The 21,078-nt window shown below is 34.1% G+C and overlaps 2 protein-coding genes across 2 annotated transcripts; one reads left to right on the forward strand and one right to left on the reverse strand.

The window, feature by feature from the left end:
* Nucleotides 1-8,776: 8,776 nt before the first annotated feature.
* Nucleotides 8,777-14,565, forward strand: LOC105317591 (fatty acid-binding protein, adipocyte). Its single transcript, XM_011414277.3, has 4 exons — nt 8,777-9,121; nt 13,331-13,509; nt 13,969-14,079; nt 14,268-14,565. The coding sequence occupies exons 1-4, from the start codon at nt 9,043-9,045 to the stop codon at nt 14,319-14,321; spliced, it is 423 nt and encodes a 140-aa protein (XP_011412579.1). The 5' UTR covers nt 8,777-9,042; the 3' UTR covers nt 14,322-14,565.
* A 1,310-nt stretch (nt 14,566-15,875) lies between these two features.
* Nucleotides 15,876-19,171, reverse strand: LOC105317590 (uncharacterized). The gene is made up of 2 exons (XM_011414276.4): nt 19,022-19,171; nt 15,876-18,432 (listed from the first exon to the last, which is right to left on the reverse strand). The coding sequence occupies exon 2, from the start codon at nt 18,372-18,374 to the stop codon at nt 17,457-17,459; it is 918 nt and encodes a 305-aa protein (XP_011412578.3). The 5' UTR covers nt 18,375-18,432; nt 19,022-19,171; the 3' UTR covers nt 15,876-17,456.
* Nucleotides 19,172-21,078: the final 1,907 nt, after the last annotated feature.

Raw genomic sequence — 21,078 nt, forward strand, 5'->3', positions numbered from 1 at the left:
GTTTGAAACAATTCAGCACTGCACATTTCACTTTGTAAACCTTGCAAAATACGCAAGTCTATTTAACCTTGAGACACACTAATCCTTATAAACGGCACAGCATTGGTTATAATTTGGTATTATTTTTTATTCTCTCATTAAACGTATCCAACCGAGTGCAATCATTTTAAAAAGGGTGCATTCACATTATATCAGCAAGATACTGTTTCGAGAGTTTAACGATGTGTTGTCTACTTAATCCCTGGACCCAAAGAAACAATTTTGATTTCTATTTTCTATTAAATTCTACTAATGTGCTATATACGTGATGCGGTATTTAGTGGTAAATTGATATAAAATATAAAAGATAAGCTTGGGCACACGTACGTCTAGGTATTTGTAAAAAAAAAATCAAAATGTTCAAACTTAATTACCCTGGAGCTTCAGTGTTCTCCTTGTCTGACCTATACAATCCGTGTAAAATAAAACAGTTGCAATTGTCTTAACGTTTTAAATTCAAAATCTGTAGTTAAAACAAATATACAATATATATTTTTAGCTGCTATAAACTATGCTCTTTTCGGTTCTCCAGCTGTAGCAAACATAGTGGATTTAATTTTTTATTGCGTCGTCTGTATTTCTGCTTTTCTATTGTTGCCTGATATCACCAAGACAGTCAGACAGACTGGCATGGCGATCCCCTGTAACATATAACACCCACGTGCACGTACCCCATTTCTTTCTTCGTGTTTCATTCTACAGAGCCCAGAGGACCCCCTCGCTCTCTTCGTCTTTTGATTCTTTATAAAATAGACAGCAGTCCAATGTCAATCCGGTGATTTATGTCGGAAGTGTCTGGAGAAAAAAAATGGTCTTTGTCAAGAGTCCATCGTAACCTCACATGTACTAGTATATACATTGTATTGTTACAGCTTCCATCTAGAATAATTTTGTTTGATTTAATGTCCAACAGCTGACGAAAGCAACTTCATCCCTCTTTTTACGACGTTAAATCAAAACAAGCTGTCAAATAACGAATTCCTTCGGGCTTAATTAGATTTGACCACAACCTGACCAAAAATATCACCTCATAATATTTGAAGAATGATTCCTTATTACTTAAGTAGACCCCGACTTAATTAAATCGGAGTTTGTCAGGTACTGCCCAAAGTCCAAGCTATTGTTAAAACTGCTCTAAACATTTCCCAACCTTAGATTTTGGGATGGAGTGTTGGAGATGTGGTTGTCTCAGTTAATTGATGTTCTTAGGTGCCATGGGGATTCTTTGAATTCCCAGCGTTTTATAAGCTTCTAATAAAGTGTCATTCCTTTGTGTCGAACCAGTATTGTCTTTATAGACTCAAGAATCCATTTCTTTCAATGGCATTTTGTTTATAATGCCACATTTGATTTGATATACCAGCCACAGCATACAAGCAGAAGACAAACTGGTTTCCATGTTGTCGGTTCAATGGAGCCTTTTATCCCCCGTGCTTCTTTGATGGGTTGACTCTATTTTATTCATTTTCAGTAAAGGTTTAGTGACAGTAAAGGTGGATGAACTTAAACTACCGCATATATCCACTACAGGAAAATTTAACATGGTATTTATTCAATTAATTAAAAAAAAAGAAGAATCAGATGCCCTAGAAAAGTCGATTGCAATATTCCTCAGAAAAATAATTTTCTGTATGAATCTCAATCTATTAACTTGGACCCCTTTGCATCCTTACTGTCATACAATTCCGGGTATTGTCTTAGAAGACAATAAATTATTTTCAAAGAGTCGCAATATGTCTACACTTAAATTGTCATCATATTATTATATGTACAGTGCCTTTTCATTAATTACAGTAAAACACGGTTATAGCGAACACGCTTATTATGAACTGACGCCTACAGCGAAGGGATTTTCATTCCCTGTGACGTTATTACCCGTTTAAAACTTCACGGATGTAACGAATTACAAATATATCGAAGTTAAATCGCCTATCCCTGGCACTTCGTTATAAGCGTGTTTTACCGTAATTTTACTAATCAAAATCTCCAAACTTTTGTTAAAATGGTTTTAATGTGGTAGCTACCATAGTCCCTCATTATAATTACATTACAAATCCACCCAACTATAAGGAGTCCTCTTTGGGACTTTTTCTTTTAAGTCTTCATAGTCAAGACGCAAATTTATCAAAGGTTAAACATACATCCTATTGATTGGCGAAAGCACCATAAATACAGTGTTCCTCTAAAAACGCTCATCTTTATCAATCTAAGCCAAAGACGAGTACGTACCTTACTTTCCAATCCATGTTGATTTATATACTTATACGTATATATGTATATATATTTCTGAATAAAATATTTCTTAAACTAAAAGTACCTCACATCACGACCACTTTTGCAATATTGTCCGTTTTTTTTTAAAGAATAATTTTTAAGTACAATTTTTCTGACTTCTATTTTGTCTGAAAAAGGTTGTTTTTTAGGTGATTCGAATTATTTTCTTTTACACTGTGGATGTTTTAGTCGTCTGGTGAATTCGTTGAAGAACAGTTTAAACATTGTACTATGGAATTGAATAAATTTACATATATCTATACATGTGAAAATGGTTTAATTTGTATTCACTGGTGTAGAGTGGCATTGATCCAAGCGAATCCAATGTCAACATTACTCCACCAGAGATCTGTAAATCTCATATGTAACAGTAAAACATAATTATATTTGTTTTTAAATTCATTGACTAAATCAGAAACAAGGCAAATTATATCGTAGGCCACGCTGCCGCCATCTATTCGACTTGGCGCAACTGTCACATCGCCAATATATTTGAATCGGTCTATAAAATGTAAAGACCAAAAAAATCTCTACTCTTTGCCACCTTTAGTTTCAACAGCAAATAGGCCCAGAAGTTGCACGGATCTACATGTAAGAGTTGAGAGGCGTGTCAATTTGGTTTTAGTGCAGATTTGTCATCCAATGAAATTGCATAATATAAATGTCATTGTATTACGTATTTATTAATATCACCAATTTTGATTTAACAAAGTACACAATTTATGACAATTAAAGTAGCTTTTAAAAATCGAAAAGAATCTTGCAGTCGATGAAAACAGAATGATTAGACCTTGGAATTTGCATAATCAACAGTTCGTTTGTTTGTTCATCGACAGTTATTCGTTATTTATGGGGTTTGATATGAAAATTTTTGTAAATTCTGTATAATTCAGAAGATTAGATAAACAAAATGATAAATGATAATAAAAAATAAAGAGTTGAATTCTCTAGATAACTACATGCATATGCACTGAGGAATTAGGGTCTCTGCGTTCTATGTCCAACGAAACGGTTGTCTTTTTCTTGAATGCTTTTAAACTAAATTAACCAAGACAATGTATAATCAAGCACCACATTTCAATACATGGCTGCTTTAGGACATTTGAAAAGAGAATTAATCAATGAAATCATATAGACAACAGGAAGCGAATAAAATTTAGAACCTTTAGGATATCGACTGTCCGGATGGTCATCTTGACAGCGTAAATTAGTAAATCGAAGAGTCCCTTGCTAGATAAAACTTTTGTTTTATTATTTGCAACAAAAAAGGTTTTTCCCAGAATTCAGAAATGAATTGATTTCTCGACGAAAGTGCAATCTGAAAAACAAACATTCTGCTGAAGTCCACTTTTTGTCAAAATCAAATATTGATTCCAAATGTGTTTATTCAACCATCTTCGAAATCAGACACAACGATTGTTCAAGCTGTGACGGTAAACGATGTTTTTACTATAATAATTGACTGACTATTACTGGACATGCTTTGAAAACAATCAGATATTAGTCTAGGGGACGTTGGGAAAGACAATTGACCCAGACAATTGAGTCTGGAGGCTGCGAGTTCACCAAGTGCTAGGCTTACCTTCCTGCTTGTTATGATAAAGTCCTTGTTTCTTTGCCATTAATTTTTGTTGGCTTAATAGAGCTAACAATGTGGAATTTTGTGTAACAACGTTAATGCGAAAGATGCGTTATTCAATTTGTCTGTAAAGCGCGTTAAAAATTCGCAAGGCCGTGTTTTCTCAAATCGTTAACTCTATAAATTGCTGACATATGCATATGCATTCCTCTCATGTAAAGAGTGGATACCCATAAATCACATTATAATTATCAGAAGATGAGCTGTTATGTTGCAACAAATTATACTGATGGAAGCACTAAAATGTTGTCGCCTTTTAAAACAAAAATAATGACTAATGTTAAATTTTGGTACGAACTTTTGAAATTAACTCAGTAATGCTTGAACGATTACGTTTGAACAATACAAAAGACAAACATTTAATTATTGTGCATACTATGAGATTTAACTAAGTACAAACTATAGAAAACCGTTCACCATCTGGTATTGGACAGTTCAGTTATATACATCTGTTTGGTGGCATATCTCTGCCTCCTGTGTGCAAGTTATTTTTCTATCAAATATTTTTTGAGATTTTTTTTTTATAAATCTTGATTGCATTTTTCTTGCATGTCAACAGAGTTATGTTGCATGTTGACATAATTATCTTGCATGTCAACATTTTATCTTGCATGTCGACATAATTGATAGAAAAATAACTTGCACACAAGGGGCAGAAATATGCCACCATACATCTGTATCAGTTATCAGAAGTTTATACTATTATGCCTCTGTAAATTGAATAATGAGTATTGTTATGTTTTCCATAAATGTTGTTCTGGCCTCGAGATCATGAAGCATTTTTAGAATTAAGTCCAAATTTCAATCCTCCATTAAATCAAAAAAACATCGTAAGATAACGCTTAACATTTGTAATTGTCAACGTGATATAGAGACACATCATAAGAGCATTTCATTTTACGATGTTTTCTATCACAAGACAACAAGTTAGTTTGCAAAGTTTGACTTAAGTCTAAGACTGCTTCATGGTCCTCATAACCACGGCTTTTCAGTGTATACATTCACCCTGGTTCTTTTTTCCAGGAACAAAATCGTCCCCATTGTCACATACATGTACATGATGCTGTCCCCTAAGGTGCTGTATTTATCTTTCGGAATCTGTTGTAATAAACTGCCTTGAGAGAGTTTGGAAATGGATTGTTCAGCATGCTTTATGATTGTGTAAATATTGGTTCAAGAGCAAAAGGACGTGCCATTATAAACGATGAAAAATTGTGCATTAAACAATGTAAGCAGTTCTCTTAACCCCTCTAGTGCAATTCAAGATCGATTAATTGGAAGAGACAATGTTGATGGGATTTCCGATTTTCTTTACTGTTTCCCTGAGAAACATATACTTATCTTTACTGCCATTCTGTTAGAATTGTTTTCTGACATTTTGCAATGTTACAAGAGCGTTCATCAATCAAAAATGTCCTTATGAATCGTCAAAAAATCTTCTTCCTTTATGGTAGCAGTTGAACTACATGACTTGGTCTTGATTTTGAGAATGAAGGTTATTGGACCAGCATGCAGCTTCTATCAAATTATGTAATAATATTCTTAGAAGAGTATCGTTATAATCAGACAAAATTGCGTCTACAAAAAACCTTAGGTGTATTTAGTTTCTATATTGGGCTCTCTTGTGACGTCACAGCCTGGTTTTCATCGTAATCAGGATAAATGGGGGTAAAAAACCAGCCCATGTCAAGTTGGGAGACAATGTGCAAAGTATCCAGAATCAATTAAAAAACCAAGTCTGAGAATGGGTTGAATTAAAAGGGACACTTTAGCAAATGACTACTCGTTTAAAATCCATAAACGTTACGTAATGAAACAAGAAATCAGACGATCTCACAGATAAATATGGGGAATGTAGCTGTGCAATTTGTCGTTTTGCCTTGAATCTTTCATAAACATTTGGACAAGGTTTGTTTTTCTACTCACATTAATTTAAACAATGTTTGACAATCAGTTCGATTTTTTCCTTAATTGAAGTGTCGGATTTTGAAATGTTGCGATACGGGGAAATTTTTGTTGCAACCTGCAGCCTACAGTGAACATAATTATACACTAAGTCTAGAAACCAACGGATATCCAGCAGGTATCAGTATTATTATCTTAGTAATACTTCCAAAGCAACAACGATAAAGCGCCCACAGAGAAACTCGACCCTTTCGATGCAAAGTGATTCAAAGATTTGATAAGAGTGCGTTTATAGTATTTTGGCGATTGAATGAAGAAAATTGCATGTACTTTAATACAAAGTATGTGGGAAAGCGCCTTTTATCTGAAAGCAAAGGAACACTTTCTACTCATTGAAATAGACATTTTAAGTCTTAAAGGCCTATCATTGACTTCTTTCTATATCTAAGTAAAAGAAATCCAGAAAAGTTACTCGTAGACAGTTCTGCTTCCTCGCGATTTTAAACGTCTGATGTTGATTTAAACCCCAACGCAATCAAACTATAAAGAAACCACATGATAAACATTCTTCTTTGACAGAATATGAACAACTGAAGAATCACTTCAAGCTGTTGTCTGTAAATTCTTTCACCGCGGATTGTACTTATCCGGAATTTTGTTTATTGGCAAACTAATAATAAAATTAGGTCTTTTACCCATGACCTGGATATGAAATACAAAAAACACGAAAAACTTCTATTAAGAATTGACCTGTATCCCCCCCCCCCAAAAAAAAAACAAAACCAAAAAAACCCACACAAAACGAGAACTCTAAATATAGACGAAAAATAAAAAAAATTCCATTTGTTTTGCTTCTCCCAAATAAAACTTTTCGTAGTGCTAGCCTCCTACGCGGCGATCCATCATTGAATCCAACAACAATAGTTGGAATCAGAAAGGCATCAAAATTCGTTCGGTGCCTCATAGATCAACCCTACTCCGACTTATGAAAAGAATTACACTAACTCAACGAGGTTAAATCAATATGAAAAGAATAGTAGTACCCAAGTCAGTTGAGTATAATGAGGTTTTCTAGGCTCCCACTATTCCCAATTTAGAAGAGATATATGTCAGAACTATATGGACATTTCAAAGAAATATAACAATGCTAGGAATACTTGTAATTTGTTTCTGTTCTAGTCATTTAGTAGTTTACGAATTGTACGGTGTGATAAAAATTATGGACTAGTGCATCGAGGAAGAAACATAGTGAAAGGGGCGAATCATAAAATGATTAGTAACAGCAAATATATTGTAGGGTTAGCAATATTGCATTGCTGATAAATCTTTTTACAGAATTCGTATTAGAAACGGGTAGAATAGTTTTCTCTTTTGTTTGCCGTAATGCTAAGTTAAATTCACATGTGCACTTAAAAACGAAATATGTACGATTTAACCGCACATGTATTTGTAGTAAGCATAAACTTTTCTTTTCAATGGACTTTGAGAAATCTGAGATAATATCAAACATATATATACCGTTTGCTACAATTTATGCATTAAAATTCACTTTCTTTTTTGTGTACATGTAGAATTATATTTCTTTCGTTTCTCAGAATCTGTAAATCTTTCATATATTAACAAACAATGACAAACCAGGTCACATACAATTCTAATGACCATATTTGAAGAAGAAAAATATCCACATCGTGAAATTTTGCTTTCAGACATTCTTAATCGATCCTCCTTTTGAAAAAAAACCCCATGAATTTCGTCACTTAGTCAACGGTTATCTTGCCTTTCTTACAGAATTTCTCAGAAGTTTCATGCGTTCGATAAGACACGAACCGAAGAATTTCCTTCTCATTTATTTTGGGTGTAGAATACATGACAATCCCTTGATGCGTTCTAAACAATTCCTACTCAGTTCCAGCAAATTCACATTTGTGTCAGCCTGTCCAACCTTGATTCAGTGAGTAGTTTTCTCTTCCTTTCAAACAATTCACCTGCACTTACCGAGTGAACCCCTATAGCGAGCGTCTGGAATGTGATCTTGTGCCAATTAAGTGATAATCATTCAAAATGAATTACATGAAATCGCCATGAGCTCCATTGCCTCTTATTATTGGCTTTCGTTCAGAGTCTGGGGTTCAATTTTTACTCAGGACAACTTGGTGCGTTTCATATCATATCATAGCTATTTTCAATCCTGTTTTCTCCTATCCCGTTGCTTATATACTGAAAATGATATTCTTTTTCTTATTTTATTGCAACTTGCTTAATACCAAATTCAGAATTTATTGTGCTATCTTGTTGTTACATGTTAAATGGATGTTGATAAAAGTTAAATGGTGACATTTGTATGTAATAGCTTTAAGAGAAGATTGCCCTAAAAAGATAGGAAAACTGTCTTAATTAGTCGACAGTACGTTAACAAGAATTCTGAAATTCTACTGAAATCTGCCCCAGAAGCAAAATGTAATGGAACAACTGTAAAATATGTTACCGTGAAATACTTTCAATAGATTAGAAAAAATGACGAATCCCTATTCCCTACAATTATGAGATTTTCGATTTTTGGATAGCATCAAAGAACTGAAAGTAATAACCCAGACGCAACATCGACGGCAGAACATTATCATGCATGTTTATGGTTACATTTCCTGATTTTTCATTTAAAAACTCCTATTTGAACGATATATTGAATACACATGGGGGCGAAAACAAGCGTTATCTTTTATAAATAGCCATAAGGCTCATAAAGAAAAGCGAGTTTCATCGGACATTTTCCTGGTAATTCAAATTTTTTTTTAAAAAAGCAAAGGAAACCCAATTTGGTTGTTTCAGCGAATGATATGTGCTGGATATGATGCATAAATCAGTTTATAATACATAAAGCAGTGATTTCGGATTGGTCATTTAGTGGAATCGATAACCTTCACCTGACAAGGGGAGCGTTGACACTGGAACGTCTCGCTGTCTCAGACTCCGCAACGAACGCGCACCTGCTGGCATCCCGGCGATCCCGTATTCCTATATATAACGGTCGAATCGACTCTTGTCGAGGCACAAGCAACTCGGTGAATGAAATGTGTTGTGTCTGATTGTCTTCTCAGTATCTTATAGACAGACAGACAGACAGGTTCTAATACCATTCTTGACCAATTGTTTTTTTACGCCATCTTATTGAATAAATTTATTTGAATATGGCTGGATTACAACAATTTGTCGGGTCATGGCAAGAAACGGAAAAAGAAGGTTTTGAGGAAATGGCCACTGCCTTAGGTAAGTCAAATTTAAGCTTTTTTAAATCATTTTCCCCATTAAATTTGTCTCATTTTTACAAAAAATAAATAAAATTAAAAACTTTTAGCTTACTTTTTGCCCAGCAAGTCAAGTCAGCAAGTTTTGAGACTCTTTACTAAGAGAGTAACAATAGTGAAAAAGAATTTGTTGTTTGTCTGTTGTTCATTCCTCGTAAAAGGTTTGTAGAACACACTCTGGAAGCGATTGAGGATGACAGTAACCGTGAATTGTTATATATTATCTGTTGCATAGGCGAGATAGCAGGAATAGCGAGGTAATCTTTGATTCACGTCTTCCTTCATAGAACACAGAAATTACAATATTAATCCGATGTTATGTAAAGCATCAACGATAGACCGATGAAGCCAGAATTAACTTGTAAAGCGCACACCGCAGTAATGTTTAAGAAGAGAGAGAAAACGCACGCCTTGCAGTAAATATTTCAGGGAGGGGTAGAGAAAGATGATGTAATAAATTGACGACTTATGAAAATTATGATTGCACAAAAAATTTACTTGGTTTATAATGAAAGTTATGTAAGCACATTGTGAAAATGAAAAATGAAAAAAAATGAATGTAAAGGAGTGTTTGAAATTTGAATCATTGAAGTATTTTCATAATTGAGATGTGTAAGCCGAAGGTTTCCGTAATCCCATTTTCAAAACACAATAATAATTAGTTTCAGGGATTTCCTTTCTAAATGGAATGAAGGGTTTATCATATCTTATTTATTATACAGCTAGTTAGCTTAAAATTAAATGAATTCAGATTTAATTGTATCGGGCCACAGTTATCACTCTGATATCAAAAGTCTTATGTAAATCGTAATTTATGAAATTGCTTTTTGACAGATTATGGCGTACTCAACTTTTTGTTTGCTAGGGTGTGCTTTAAGATCCAACAACGAAGCGTTGATTAAATATGTCTCTTAAATATTATAATGAAGTCGTTTACAATCAGCCTGTCTGAGCATCTATTTTGCGTGGACTTTTTGGGAATGTAAAATTTAAAATCACGCCGATGTTTCCGAAAATGTCTTCAATAAAAACTCTTTATAAATGATTCAATACTAAATTGCAGGTACTTCACTTTTAATATTAATTTATATTACTAGTACATAATATAAAAATCAAACGAGGGTATTTCCACTATAGTAATGCAATGTAATTCTTTGAACGATACATTCGTATATCCAAATCTCTTAATAGTGGACTTTGCGACTCGTGTAATAAATATGAATTAAAATAAAATTCATCAAATTTGATAACTTATCGCTGCAGTGTTTTGATTTTGATTTACAACACAAAACCCTACCTGAAATAATGCCAGAATCTATGCAAAATGTTATATATCGGGCCGTAAAGCAATATCGCGTTCGTTTCCACGAGATATTTTTGGACAATGCAATGTTTTATAAAAAAAAAAGTGAGAAGATTGAATGCCGTAAACATGTCGGGCAGATACCACGGGACCTGTGTCACTCCATTCCAGCAGATAACCATCGCTTTTTTGTCTATTAGGTTACCAAATTACGACATTAACCGAATTCCGGCATTCCATCCCTTGCGGGATCGATCATCATTGTGGATATTCGGGGCTCAATGTAGAAAGCCGTAGTCCTGTATCGTAAGGATTGAAGGCCATTTATCTTAAATTAAAATCCATATTTAGCAAACCTCTGCTCCCCAAAAATAAAATCCTTAAAGCGTCTATTTTTGTCCCCCCCCCCCCATCCTTCTAAATCTCTCTCCAAACGATTTATAACCCACCTCCTCCCTCCCCCCCCCCCCCCCTCCCCAATAATAATAAAATATTGTAACACAAAGGTATGAAGTTTGAAACAGTCTCTACTTCGAGACATGGATAAGTTTGAGACAGCATCGCTTCCCTTAGGACATTCCGGAAATATTGCTTGTACTTTGTCGGAAAAGTCTGTCGACTCATTTAACGCTAATCACCATTTCAGTGTCATTGTCCTGAGATCGATATCGAGACATTTTGCCGAGGAAGACCGATTGTCTGGATTTTTATTTTTTTTTATCTTACCCCAGAGGGCATCATCGTCACAAATGCAGACAATATGGCATATTTTTAAAAACTCATCAACTGTTGTTTACTAGTTTTATTGTAAAACGGCTATATAACTTATTTTGAGGAAGTTTTTACTTTTGGTCGAGATTAAATTTAATCTTCTAAGAATGCATCTGTAACGCAGGAAGAGAATTGCATTTGGCGGATTAGTATATAAAAGAAAACCGTTCCCAGAGGAATGGTGGATACCGAACAAAGCTATAGTAGGATTAAGACAATAGCTGATTAAATACATTAGACAAGACTGTTTATAAAGTACAAACAAATTAATCACAAGATAACAAAAGTTTGTTACTATGTAATTGAATGAAATTCTATAAAATCATATTTCTAATGAAATAACAGTGTCATTAAATAATACGCCAACTTTGAAAAATAAAATAATAATCGTTAATGTCGTCACTAACGGCACAAAAAAGAAAAAAAAATGCATGCAAATATTGTGAATTAAAACTCTTAACTTTTGTGATAGCGAAAATCTGCTGCGATGGAATACGCCACTGCAGAATAATGTGAATCATAACTATGATCGATAGAGTCTGAAATAAACTTGGGCAGTTTGCCTTTCTCCTCTTTCGTATAGATTTTTCGGGGAAATGCGATAACAAAATCTAAATATGGAGACCTATTCTTTATCTTGAATAAAGAAAAGGGACGTTTAATGGCCACAAATAAATCATTTGCACGGCCATACTGCTCGAAATCCTGTTTTTTTTAGTTAAATGAATTGCATGCGGTTCAGACTTCGGCTGATGATGAATTTTTTGATGGGAAGATCCCGGAAGTAATTTTGATATAAAAGTGTTTCTTTTTTTTAATCCAGACCAGCAAATACTGCTACCGATAATTTAGGAATGTCTAAAGAACTATGATTCACATTGTGTTAATAACGACCAATAGCATTTTATCAAGTTCCGTTTATAATTATCTACAAACACACATGACTGAACAATATTAAAATAACTATTAAACAATTATTTAATTTTATTGCATTACCTTTGCACAATCAAAAAGTTTGCCAAAAATATAACATGAAATATCCTATTACATATATCTGGTTTGTTTCTATATTCATGACTTAAGAGTTGTCCAGAGACTCATTTAAGATATTCCGCAGTGTATCATTTCGACCAGAGTCCCTTAAAAATCGCCTCTACAAACCTTTACTACACAAATCAATCGTTAATTAGGGGAAGAAATGAATACTTCAGAAATCTCCTCAAAAGTACTTTGATTTATTTAGAAAAACTGAAAAAATATAGTGTAATTGAAATTCCACATCGTTTTCATGTTCATAAGATAAAGTATGTATTTACTCATTAACTCTTGTAGCGATGCAGTGACTCAGTAGACAGTACCGAATGCATCTATCGGTCTTAACCCCGAAATGTGGGCATGTACCTAATTAACATGCAATATTACACGTGACATGCTCTAAGCTTTATGCCAAAATTCGGTTCTCAGTTATGTTCAGAAGTCTGTTTACAAATTATTTGCTTCATTTTATAATTCTCTCTCATTCATTTATCTTTTACGAAGAGTGCAAACCTCCTCTCCAAGGTAAGTGAAAGAGTTTAGAGCTCTCCAAGAAAAAACAATATGCACTTCAATCCTTCTTTGTTTTTGTGCACATAACTATTAGATGCACAAGTCTGCAGACTCGTGAATTTCTCACCGTTAAGTATAGGACCACACATTTACTGTGAATCATACTTGACAGAATTGTAAAACAAGTACCTTGGGATGACATCAATGCTTTGAGAAGAATGACCCGACTCGTCTCTTTTGAAGAAAGTAGAAGTAGTATAGAAAGATAGCTTTTGAATTAAAAGAATGGTTGAAAGTTGTCTGTCAAAGTAATGCGAGGCGCAATGCGTGCGCAGATAGTAAAATTTGCCGGATGCCTCACACGGACACAATACTGTGATCGTGATCGACCGAAGCCGATCACAATAGATATATATACCGGAAGTACTGGGTAATCATTCATGTTCGTGTTGCTCATTTTCGTGAAATTCGTGGGTACCATCATCTACGTACGAATTAACGTCCTCAATTACAAAGCTAATTCATTCTCACCCTTTGATTCATTCACAGGTCTCGCTGCTGACAAGAAACAAATGTATCATGACGCAAGGACCGCCATATCGTACGCCGTATCCGGGGACACTGTGACCATCAATGTGGGTCTGGTAGGGGCCCCCGGCGGCCGGGAATTTACCTTCAAGTTAGGAGAGCACTACGACTCGGCTGACCTAGATGGATCTCCAATGAAGGTAACTGTTTTCGCATTGGTTCTTATTCAACAATATGTCCACATTTTCTTGTTCTCTGTTTCATTCTGACGGCCTCAAGGATTTTGAAATTTTTGAAGTTGGCTTTGTTTGAAATCTACACCAAAGTACACGAAGTCCATCATTTTTTTAAAAAGTTAATTTTTGGTGATTTTCAATTCGTCACCGGAATTGGTACATTCCTCTTATCATAATGATAGTACATGACTGCAAGAGTTATCGTGATAAAGAAAGCTTGATTATGTTTGTTGTGTTTTTTTTTATCTTTCAATAATGTAGGTAAACTGTTAAAGAAAGCCATTATGAATCAGCTGAACTTAAAATATACATGTACTATGGCAGTGATGGAGCTGTATCAAGTTTGATAAACGAAGCCTAAATGCGTGATGTGCACATTTCGATAACAGTGTAACATATCTGACTTCTTTCTTTTTCTTTCAGAGTCTGGTCAATTTAGAAGGTGACAAACTGGTAGAGAAACACACAAATCAAAACTTACACGGCGCAGAAATGAACATAACACGGTGGATAGAAGGGGACAAAATGATGGTTGTACGTATCTGAATGAAATTAATATATATATATTCATGATGAGAACAATGACTATGTTTGTTATCATTTTTATTTTACTCTATATTATGTCTACATTAAAATGAATTTGGATATAGATATATAAAAATTATGATCATTAAAGAAACTTAAAAGATATTAGTTACTTACTTATTTTTTTCATTTTACAGCAAACTACATGTAACGGATTGTCCATGATGTCCAAATACAGTAAAGCCGATTGACCAATCATCAAATTGCTTACATTATTGCCATCAACCAATCGCAGGTCGTGTTACGACAGTTTTCAGAGCTATTCCTTTTTAGTAGCTGTTGTGTTGTGTTATGCAACGTTGGGTGTTCATCGCTTCATTTTCATCGAAAAATGAGGGAAAGGGTCGAGACATTCTTTGTTCAGTGTATGCTTCAAGCACCTTTTGTTTACTGAATGTCATTTATTTTCAATAAATGGTATGTGATACCACTAAAGTTTCTTGTTTGTTTCTCCCATTAAAAATACATTAACAATAATAGTATACGTCTATGTTATTCTATTTAGTTCTTATGATGGTCGTAAAATAATGGCTAATATTTCATTTGTCTAATTTTATCGTCTTTTTGTGAGTTATGCACATTTAATTAAAAGGATTACATCCAGGTAAGAATAAAATTTTTATCAAAATTCACAAATTTTAAAAAAGGTTTTAGACAAATAGAATGTAAACTACATGTATGATAAGATTGTTTGATTTCAAGAAAATTTCATATGTTAAAGCAGAAAAAACATTATGCAGATGGATCTTACGAATGAACATTGTGGTTATTCTAAGAAGGCATCTAAGAACATGGGGGAAATGGACCACATCGCTCACCTGAATAACAGTCGAAATGTATTCAGCATTCAAGACATCTCAGGCACCACATGCAGTAAACCTTTTCATCCCAAAATGATACATGTACTTTTTAGATTTCGAATTCACTATTTAACCTTTTTGTTTAACTTTTCACTGCTCAAAAAGCACTTTCATTAGAAGAAAATTAACAATTTGAACAAATTTAAATTTAACTGTATATTGATTTATGCAACTAGCTTTCCTGTATAAAACAATTTAACACTGTCTTTCTTTTGAGGTAGATTTCCAAAGGTTTTCCTCTTTGTCCCTGATCCTTATAATTAATCAAAGAGTTACAGTTTATGTACTTTCTTGAATTCTTTAATTGTAATATTATCATGTGATGTTTTTTGGTTATTTATCAAATAATATTTTAAGGTTTTCCCCTCAAATATTTTGATACACTCAACCAATAGGTTCAATGTTACAGTTTAAACTAATAATGTTACAAACGTTTACAAATACAGTCGCTAAGAGAAGGACTTTTGATCTGCACTGTATAAAGATGTTTCACTAGTAATGTTACAAACATTGGCGAAAAACAGTCGCTAACAAGAGGCCTTTTAATATTCACTGTATAAAGATGTTTCACTAATGATGTTACAGAATAGGCAAAAACAGTCTTTAAGAAGATGATTTTTATTTTGATATATTCACTGTATAAAGATGGTTCACTAAATTGTTCCAAACATTCGCAAAAAAAAACCCCAAAAAAAAACCCCTCCAAAAAACAGTGGCTATGAGGACTTTGCAGGACCTGAACCAAATGGACAGTTTGATTGACTTTGAAATGTCTCAAAATTTTAAGAAAACTTTGATTTTATTTTCCCAGTGTTTTTTTTTCAATTTGTGAAACACCTCGTAGTATTTATCATATTAGCTCAATATTTTTTTTCTTGAACAGAGTATATACAAATTTGATTTTTTTAATAGGGATGCATTGGGCCGATAAATTTTTTGTTAAATTGGTTAAAATTTTAATTGTTAATTAAAAAAGGAAAACTTACCCTATACGCTTACATTACTTGACAATGCTAAACAATGGACAGCAGGGTACGCATAAAATTAACAAAATAATAATTATATAGGGTCATATTTCCCTAATAAATTGGTACATCAAAATTCAATGCAGCGATTCAAGAGAGAGTTGTGCAAACAAAATAAAACATGGGTAATCAAACATTACAGAGCTCACTGAGACGAGGCATCACCTTTATGAGATTACCTTTATCATATTATATGAAAATCACAGTTACTAATCTTTATTAACATATTGTATATTTTTGTGTGGTTTGACACGATATTATATAAATAGTGCCTGTTTGGGAGGGTAACAGTTGAAATTGACACCCCGAGAAAACCATTGTCAACCGACGCGAAGCGGAGGTTGACAATAGTTTTCGAGGGGTGTCAATTTCAACTGTTATCCTCCCAAACAGGCACTATTTATTTTGTTATACTGAATGTCTTAATTTTAAGAAAATTTTACTGCTTTTATATAGGAATAACGTGAATTCTACAGCGAACCGTACGCGCATAATTTTCGCGCATGTAACATTTTTAATGTTACCCGTTGCTAAGTGCGTTGCTAACGGTAAGGGTAATAGAAAATATTATTAACTGCGTCTTAACCAATCAGATTTCAGTATTTAACGTGAAAGTATAACAACATATAATAACACATGTTACAATATATCTTCATATTTACATTTTGCAGTGCCCTTGCCTGTGATAACACTACAAATTGATTATGTAATGCATAGTTCAATGTGATGACAGGACAAGTAGAAACAGTAGATATGGCCTTCAAATGACATATGCCCCATAACTTAACCTCATCCAGCATCCGAATCCTATGGCTCAGATTCAGTATTCAAGCCTGTTAAATGTATTAGTAACGAGACGTACCATCCATTCAAGCATGGTGAAGTTAGGACCAGAAAGATATAGTCATCGAAAGGCACCTGCTCCAAACACTTAAGCCAGCTCTAAAAACATAAACAGCATCTATCATCCGAAACCTTTGACTCGGATTCAGTATTCACGCCTGTCAAGTGCTTAAGTTTCATAAGACGCACCATCCATGTACGTTTGGTGAAGACAGGACCAGTAGTCACTTAGATATGGCTATCAAAGTTAAAACTTTAAACCACTCTAAAAACCTGAACCTCCTTAAGCATCTGATATTCATGGCCCAGATTCAGCATCATCCAAGTGTTTTAAGTCCATACGTAGGTCCAGATGCACCATCCATGCAAGTTTGGGGAAGGAACTTCACGGACAAGTAATAACTTAGATACAACACCTGCTCCAAAAACTTCAACCAGGTCTGGACGCCTTGGCCGACGACGGGGGTATGGCATAAGGTATAGCATAAAGTCTTCCGATGTTGTCGCGATGAGCTTAAAAGGACGGATTGACTAACGGGTGAGTAAAAACATTATACCCTCTCCCTCAAATTCTTGCATGTGGTTTAACTGCATGTATTTATGCTTGAATTAGGTGACATTTTTCTTGCACTTTTCGAGCTTCCTTTAAACAGGCATCACACATTAAGCCATTTTCAGAGAGATAGTTCAGCATCCTGTTATATCCCTCATTGTCTGAATACAGCAAGTTCTGTAAAGCCCCTTTAATAAGCCCTATTTGGTGACTATAATATTCTCCCGTTTCACACCAGTTGGCAAAATGCTCGCAGTTGTCAGCGGCGATATCAAAGTGTGTGTCATCTCTTCCCACTTCTGCACGAGCTCGTCTAATAATTTTCGAACGTGTGAAAGGTTTGTTTTTATATTGGATAATGTACACATGATCCTTTTTCATATTAAATTTCACGTTTTCCTCACGCAAATAAGCTATGTTTCCATACTGGCCAATGGTGATCATGCACAACAATATTCCTTTGACAACTGTCTTCGCATGCGCACTGCGATGAATTACTCTAAGAAGTCCCCGTGTGTTGTCCTCTGAACTAGGATGTACCTCGATTACAATAGCATGATGTTCGTATCCAGCAACGCGGTGGATTGCAATATGATCCCCCGGGGTCAGATCATCAAACTTTTGGACCCTCTGTTTATTGAAACATTGGAAACAAACCCGTTTGCATTCGTTAGGATTAATAATGCTCCAACTACCGCCAAGGCTGGAATAGATCGAGCATCGCATGGAATGGAGAGCTAGCTGTTCGTCGGTACAGGAGAAGAACATTGTTTGTTCAGGTTGCACGACTCTGGATCTCTTTCCCGATACTGACAGTACCAGCTGATTTGATTTTATATCTAATGATTCTTCATTTGGTTTCCAGAATTTTTTGGAAAATTTTTTGGAAAATTTCTTCTCCAATTTGCTATCATTTGTAGCATATATAAGTCCATAATTGATATCTTTTACATCGTCAGCCATGTTTGGGGAAGTTATGAATGTAAAAACTTCCTGAATGCTGGTCAAAATCAAGTTAATTCTGAAATAAAAGTACAAACATACTTTAGTTATCATTTTAATGTAACACTGTATGTTATTTTGTCAATCATTTCCTTATAACTTACAATAATGACTTTCGTGAAATAAAAAAAATATCTAGCGTATTTCGTCGTGCAATTTTTAAAGAAAATCCCTATTAAAGGTGTCCAACATCGACTTTATTACAGTTTCTTTTTAAGTTTGGTAGAGAGAATAGGCTGTCAGTATCTAGCATGCGATGAAAATCTCCAAATTCTCTAACAAATCTTCATTCAAAGTTGTAGACCGTTTAAGGTGGTATGGTACACCTCTATATTGTGACGTACCTCTGATCAAAATAAACAATTAAATCAAAAATAACTTTGTTTTCTTTAACGAAATGGTTACCTAACAGCGTAACGCAATGACTCAGAGCGTTTACTACGAATCTCTAAGTCATGAGTTAGAATCCCAATAGGGCTTTTATTATTTTTTACCTTACCAAAAACGTTTTGAAACATATTTTGGCCATAAAATTTGAAAATTCTAAACCCGCAAGAGTATTTTGGTTTCAATGTTCAAAATTCATGTTAACTATCAATCAATCTTACCTTATTCAAAGAGTATGTCCTTTCCACTGGTTACTGAAGAAGGACTGAAGAAGGACAGAGAAGGTTTTGTCCCATACACCGCAGTTTGATTTCCTGGTTTTTTAATAATAATATTACAAAAGCATTTGAAGTAGACAAAAGAAAAGCATTATGTTTCCAATTTTCCTTGTTCCACTAATATTTAACTTCCTGGTTTGCTTATTCAACTTTACGTAAGTGAAAGAACGTTATAAAAACTAATTATGTCATAAGACTGACTGAATCGGTACAATTTTAATATAAATATAATAAATCCGCAACGAAAAAAAGTTTTTTGAAAACATGAGAAGACTTTAACTGCTGATCAATGAAAGAAAAACAAAACAGCTACGTAAAAAAATGAAAATGAAATATTTACAGCCTTTAAATTCCACAACAAGGGTCCTCAGCACTTGGAGAATCTTTAAAAAAAACTTTAGAAGTTATTGACACAATAGATGTAATGATACCTGCATCAGATAGAATTGTTTTCAGACAGATTCAGTTATTATCTTTGGGTGGGGGTTACAAATACATATATGCTGGTGACAACTATTTGCTCAGTAGATTTTTTTTTCATTTCAATACTAGTAATCGGGTCTGTCGACAGTCACTTTGGTGTCTTTGAATATTTGCACTAATCTTTTAAAATCTCACATCAAACACGCTACTTACATCCTTAAATTCCGATAAAATTCCTTAAATACTCTCCAACTGAACTTTTATTCTGCAGCCACATTGACTTCTGACAGGGCCAGCCATTTTGACGTCTTCGAGAAAGACTGATTCTGATTGGACCATCAGGAATATTAAAAATATTCTGACCGGTCTGGTCAGAATATTAACCAATGAAATTGAGTTTAATATTTTCTATCACAATGGCCGGTCTGGTCAGAAGTTGATGTGGCTGCAGAATAAAAGTTCAGTTTGGAGAGTATTTAACCCTCTGACTGCGGCAGGGACATATATGTCCTTTTACCGCTGGCTGCGAGAGGGACATATATGTCCTTCACGACGTCACGAACGTAAAGTCACTTCTCCCTTTCAATTTCAATGGATTTTATATCATTTTTACTCGATTTTTACTATATAGATTGATATTAATTTTTACAAACATCAACCTTTTGTTATAGTTAATAAAAATTATTGAATTTTTTAGCAAACATTTTGAAAATACGCATAAGATACAGTTACTCGCGACGACTTGATGTCGTAAGTAATGAGTGTTAAAGCAATACGAGTTGCAAGTTTCATGTTGATATTTTTTTTTTACGAGAATCTTATTTACTACTAAAATGACATTAAAATATCAGGGTTTTTAAATATCTTTCAGCCATATTTTTGTGTGAAAAGGCCGTTAAGAAGCTTAATTTGAGCATAACTGATTTTTTGTCGTCCTGTACAAAATTTGATTTGCTGTCTATTCCTGAAAAAAGAAATCTTTCCTCTGACAAAAATCAATGTTTTTTTTCAAACCTTATTTATCATAAAAGTTAACATGTAAGTTAGATATGCACTAGCAGCTTTTTACAGCAAAATAAAATTCTAAAAAATAGAGCTCGTATTGCTTAAACTTTATTGCGGTTATCATCTCCGAGACTCATGCACCCTTTAATGTGGATTATATATCAGACAAATGTGAAATAAAAATAAAGACTGGTTTGAGCTGATATATATTTGTGACTTTGAGCTTCTTGCGATTCTCGTGAAACGGAGTCGCACGAAAATAAGAAAGTTTAAAGTATATATACCATACCTATACATTTCGTTCTCCTTTTCAATTATCCCGGTTATGAGTATGAACACATCATACAAACCAAGAAAATAAAAAAAATAAAAAAATGAATTATTAAGTCGCCATTACCAAAAATTGAATTATTCAGTCGTCATTACCTTTCCAACCCCCCCCCCCCCCCCCCCCTCATCCCGGATCTTCATCAGAATAAACAATGATTAATACATGCAGTTTCTCGTAAATTGTAAGAGTACATTATAATTTTATTATTACACAAATTACCGATATCCGAATGCACACTATA

The sequence above is a fragment of the Magallana gigas genome, chromosome 2 (genome assembly GCF_963853765.1).
Source record: "Magallana gigas chromosome 2, xbMagGiga1.1, whole genome shotgun sequence".
Classification (NCBI taxonomy): Eukaryota; Metazoa; Mollusca; class Bivalvia; order Ostreida; family Ostreidae; genus Magallana; species Magallana gigas.

Coding starts and splice junctions, on each gene's coding strand:
- LOC105317590 (XM_011414276.4), bottom strand. CDS start 18,374: ATGGCTGACGATGTAAAAGATATCAATTATGGACTTATATATGCTACA.
- LOC105317591 (XM_011414277.3), top strand. CDS start 9,043: ATGGCTGGATTACAACAATTTGTCGGGTCATGGCAAGAAACGGAAAAA. Junction 13,510..13,968: donor TAGATGGATCTCCAATGAAG/GTAACTGTTTTC, acceptor TTTTTCTTTCAG/AGTCTGGTCAATTTAGAAGG. Junction 14,080..14,267: donor AAGGGGACAAAATGATGGTT/GTACGTATCTGA, acceptor TTCATTTTACAG/CAAACTACATGTAACGGATT.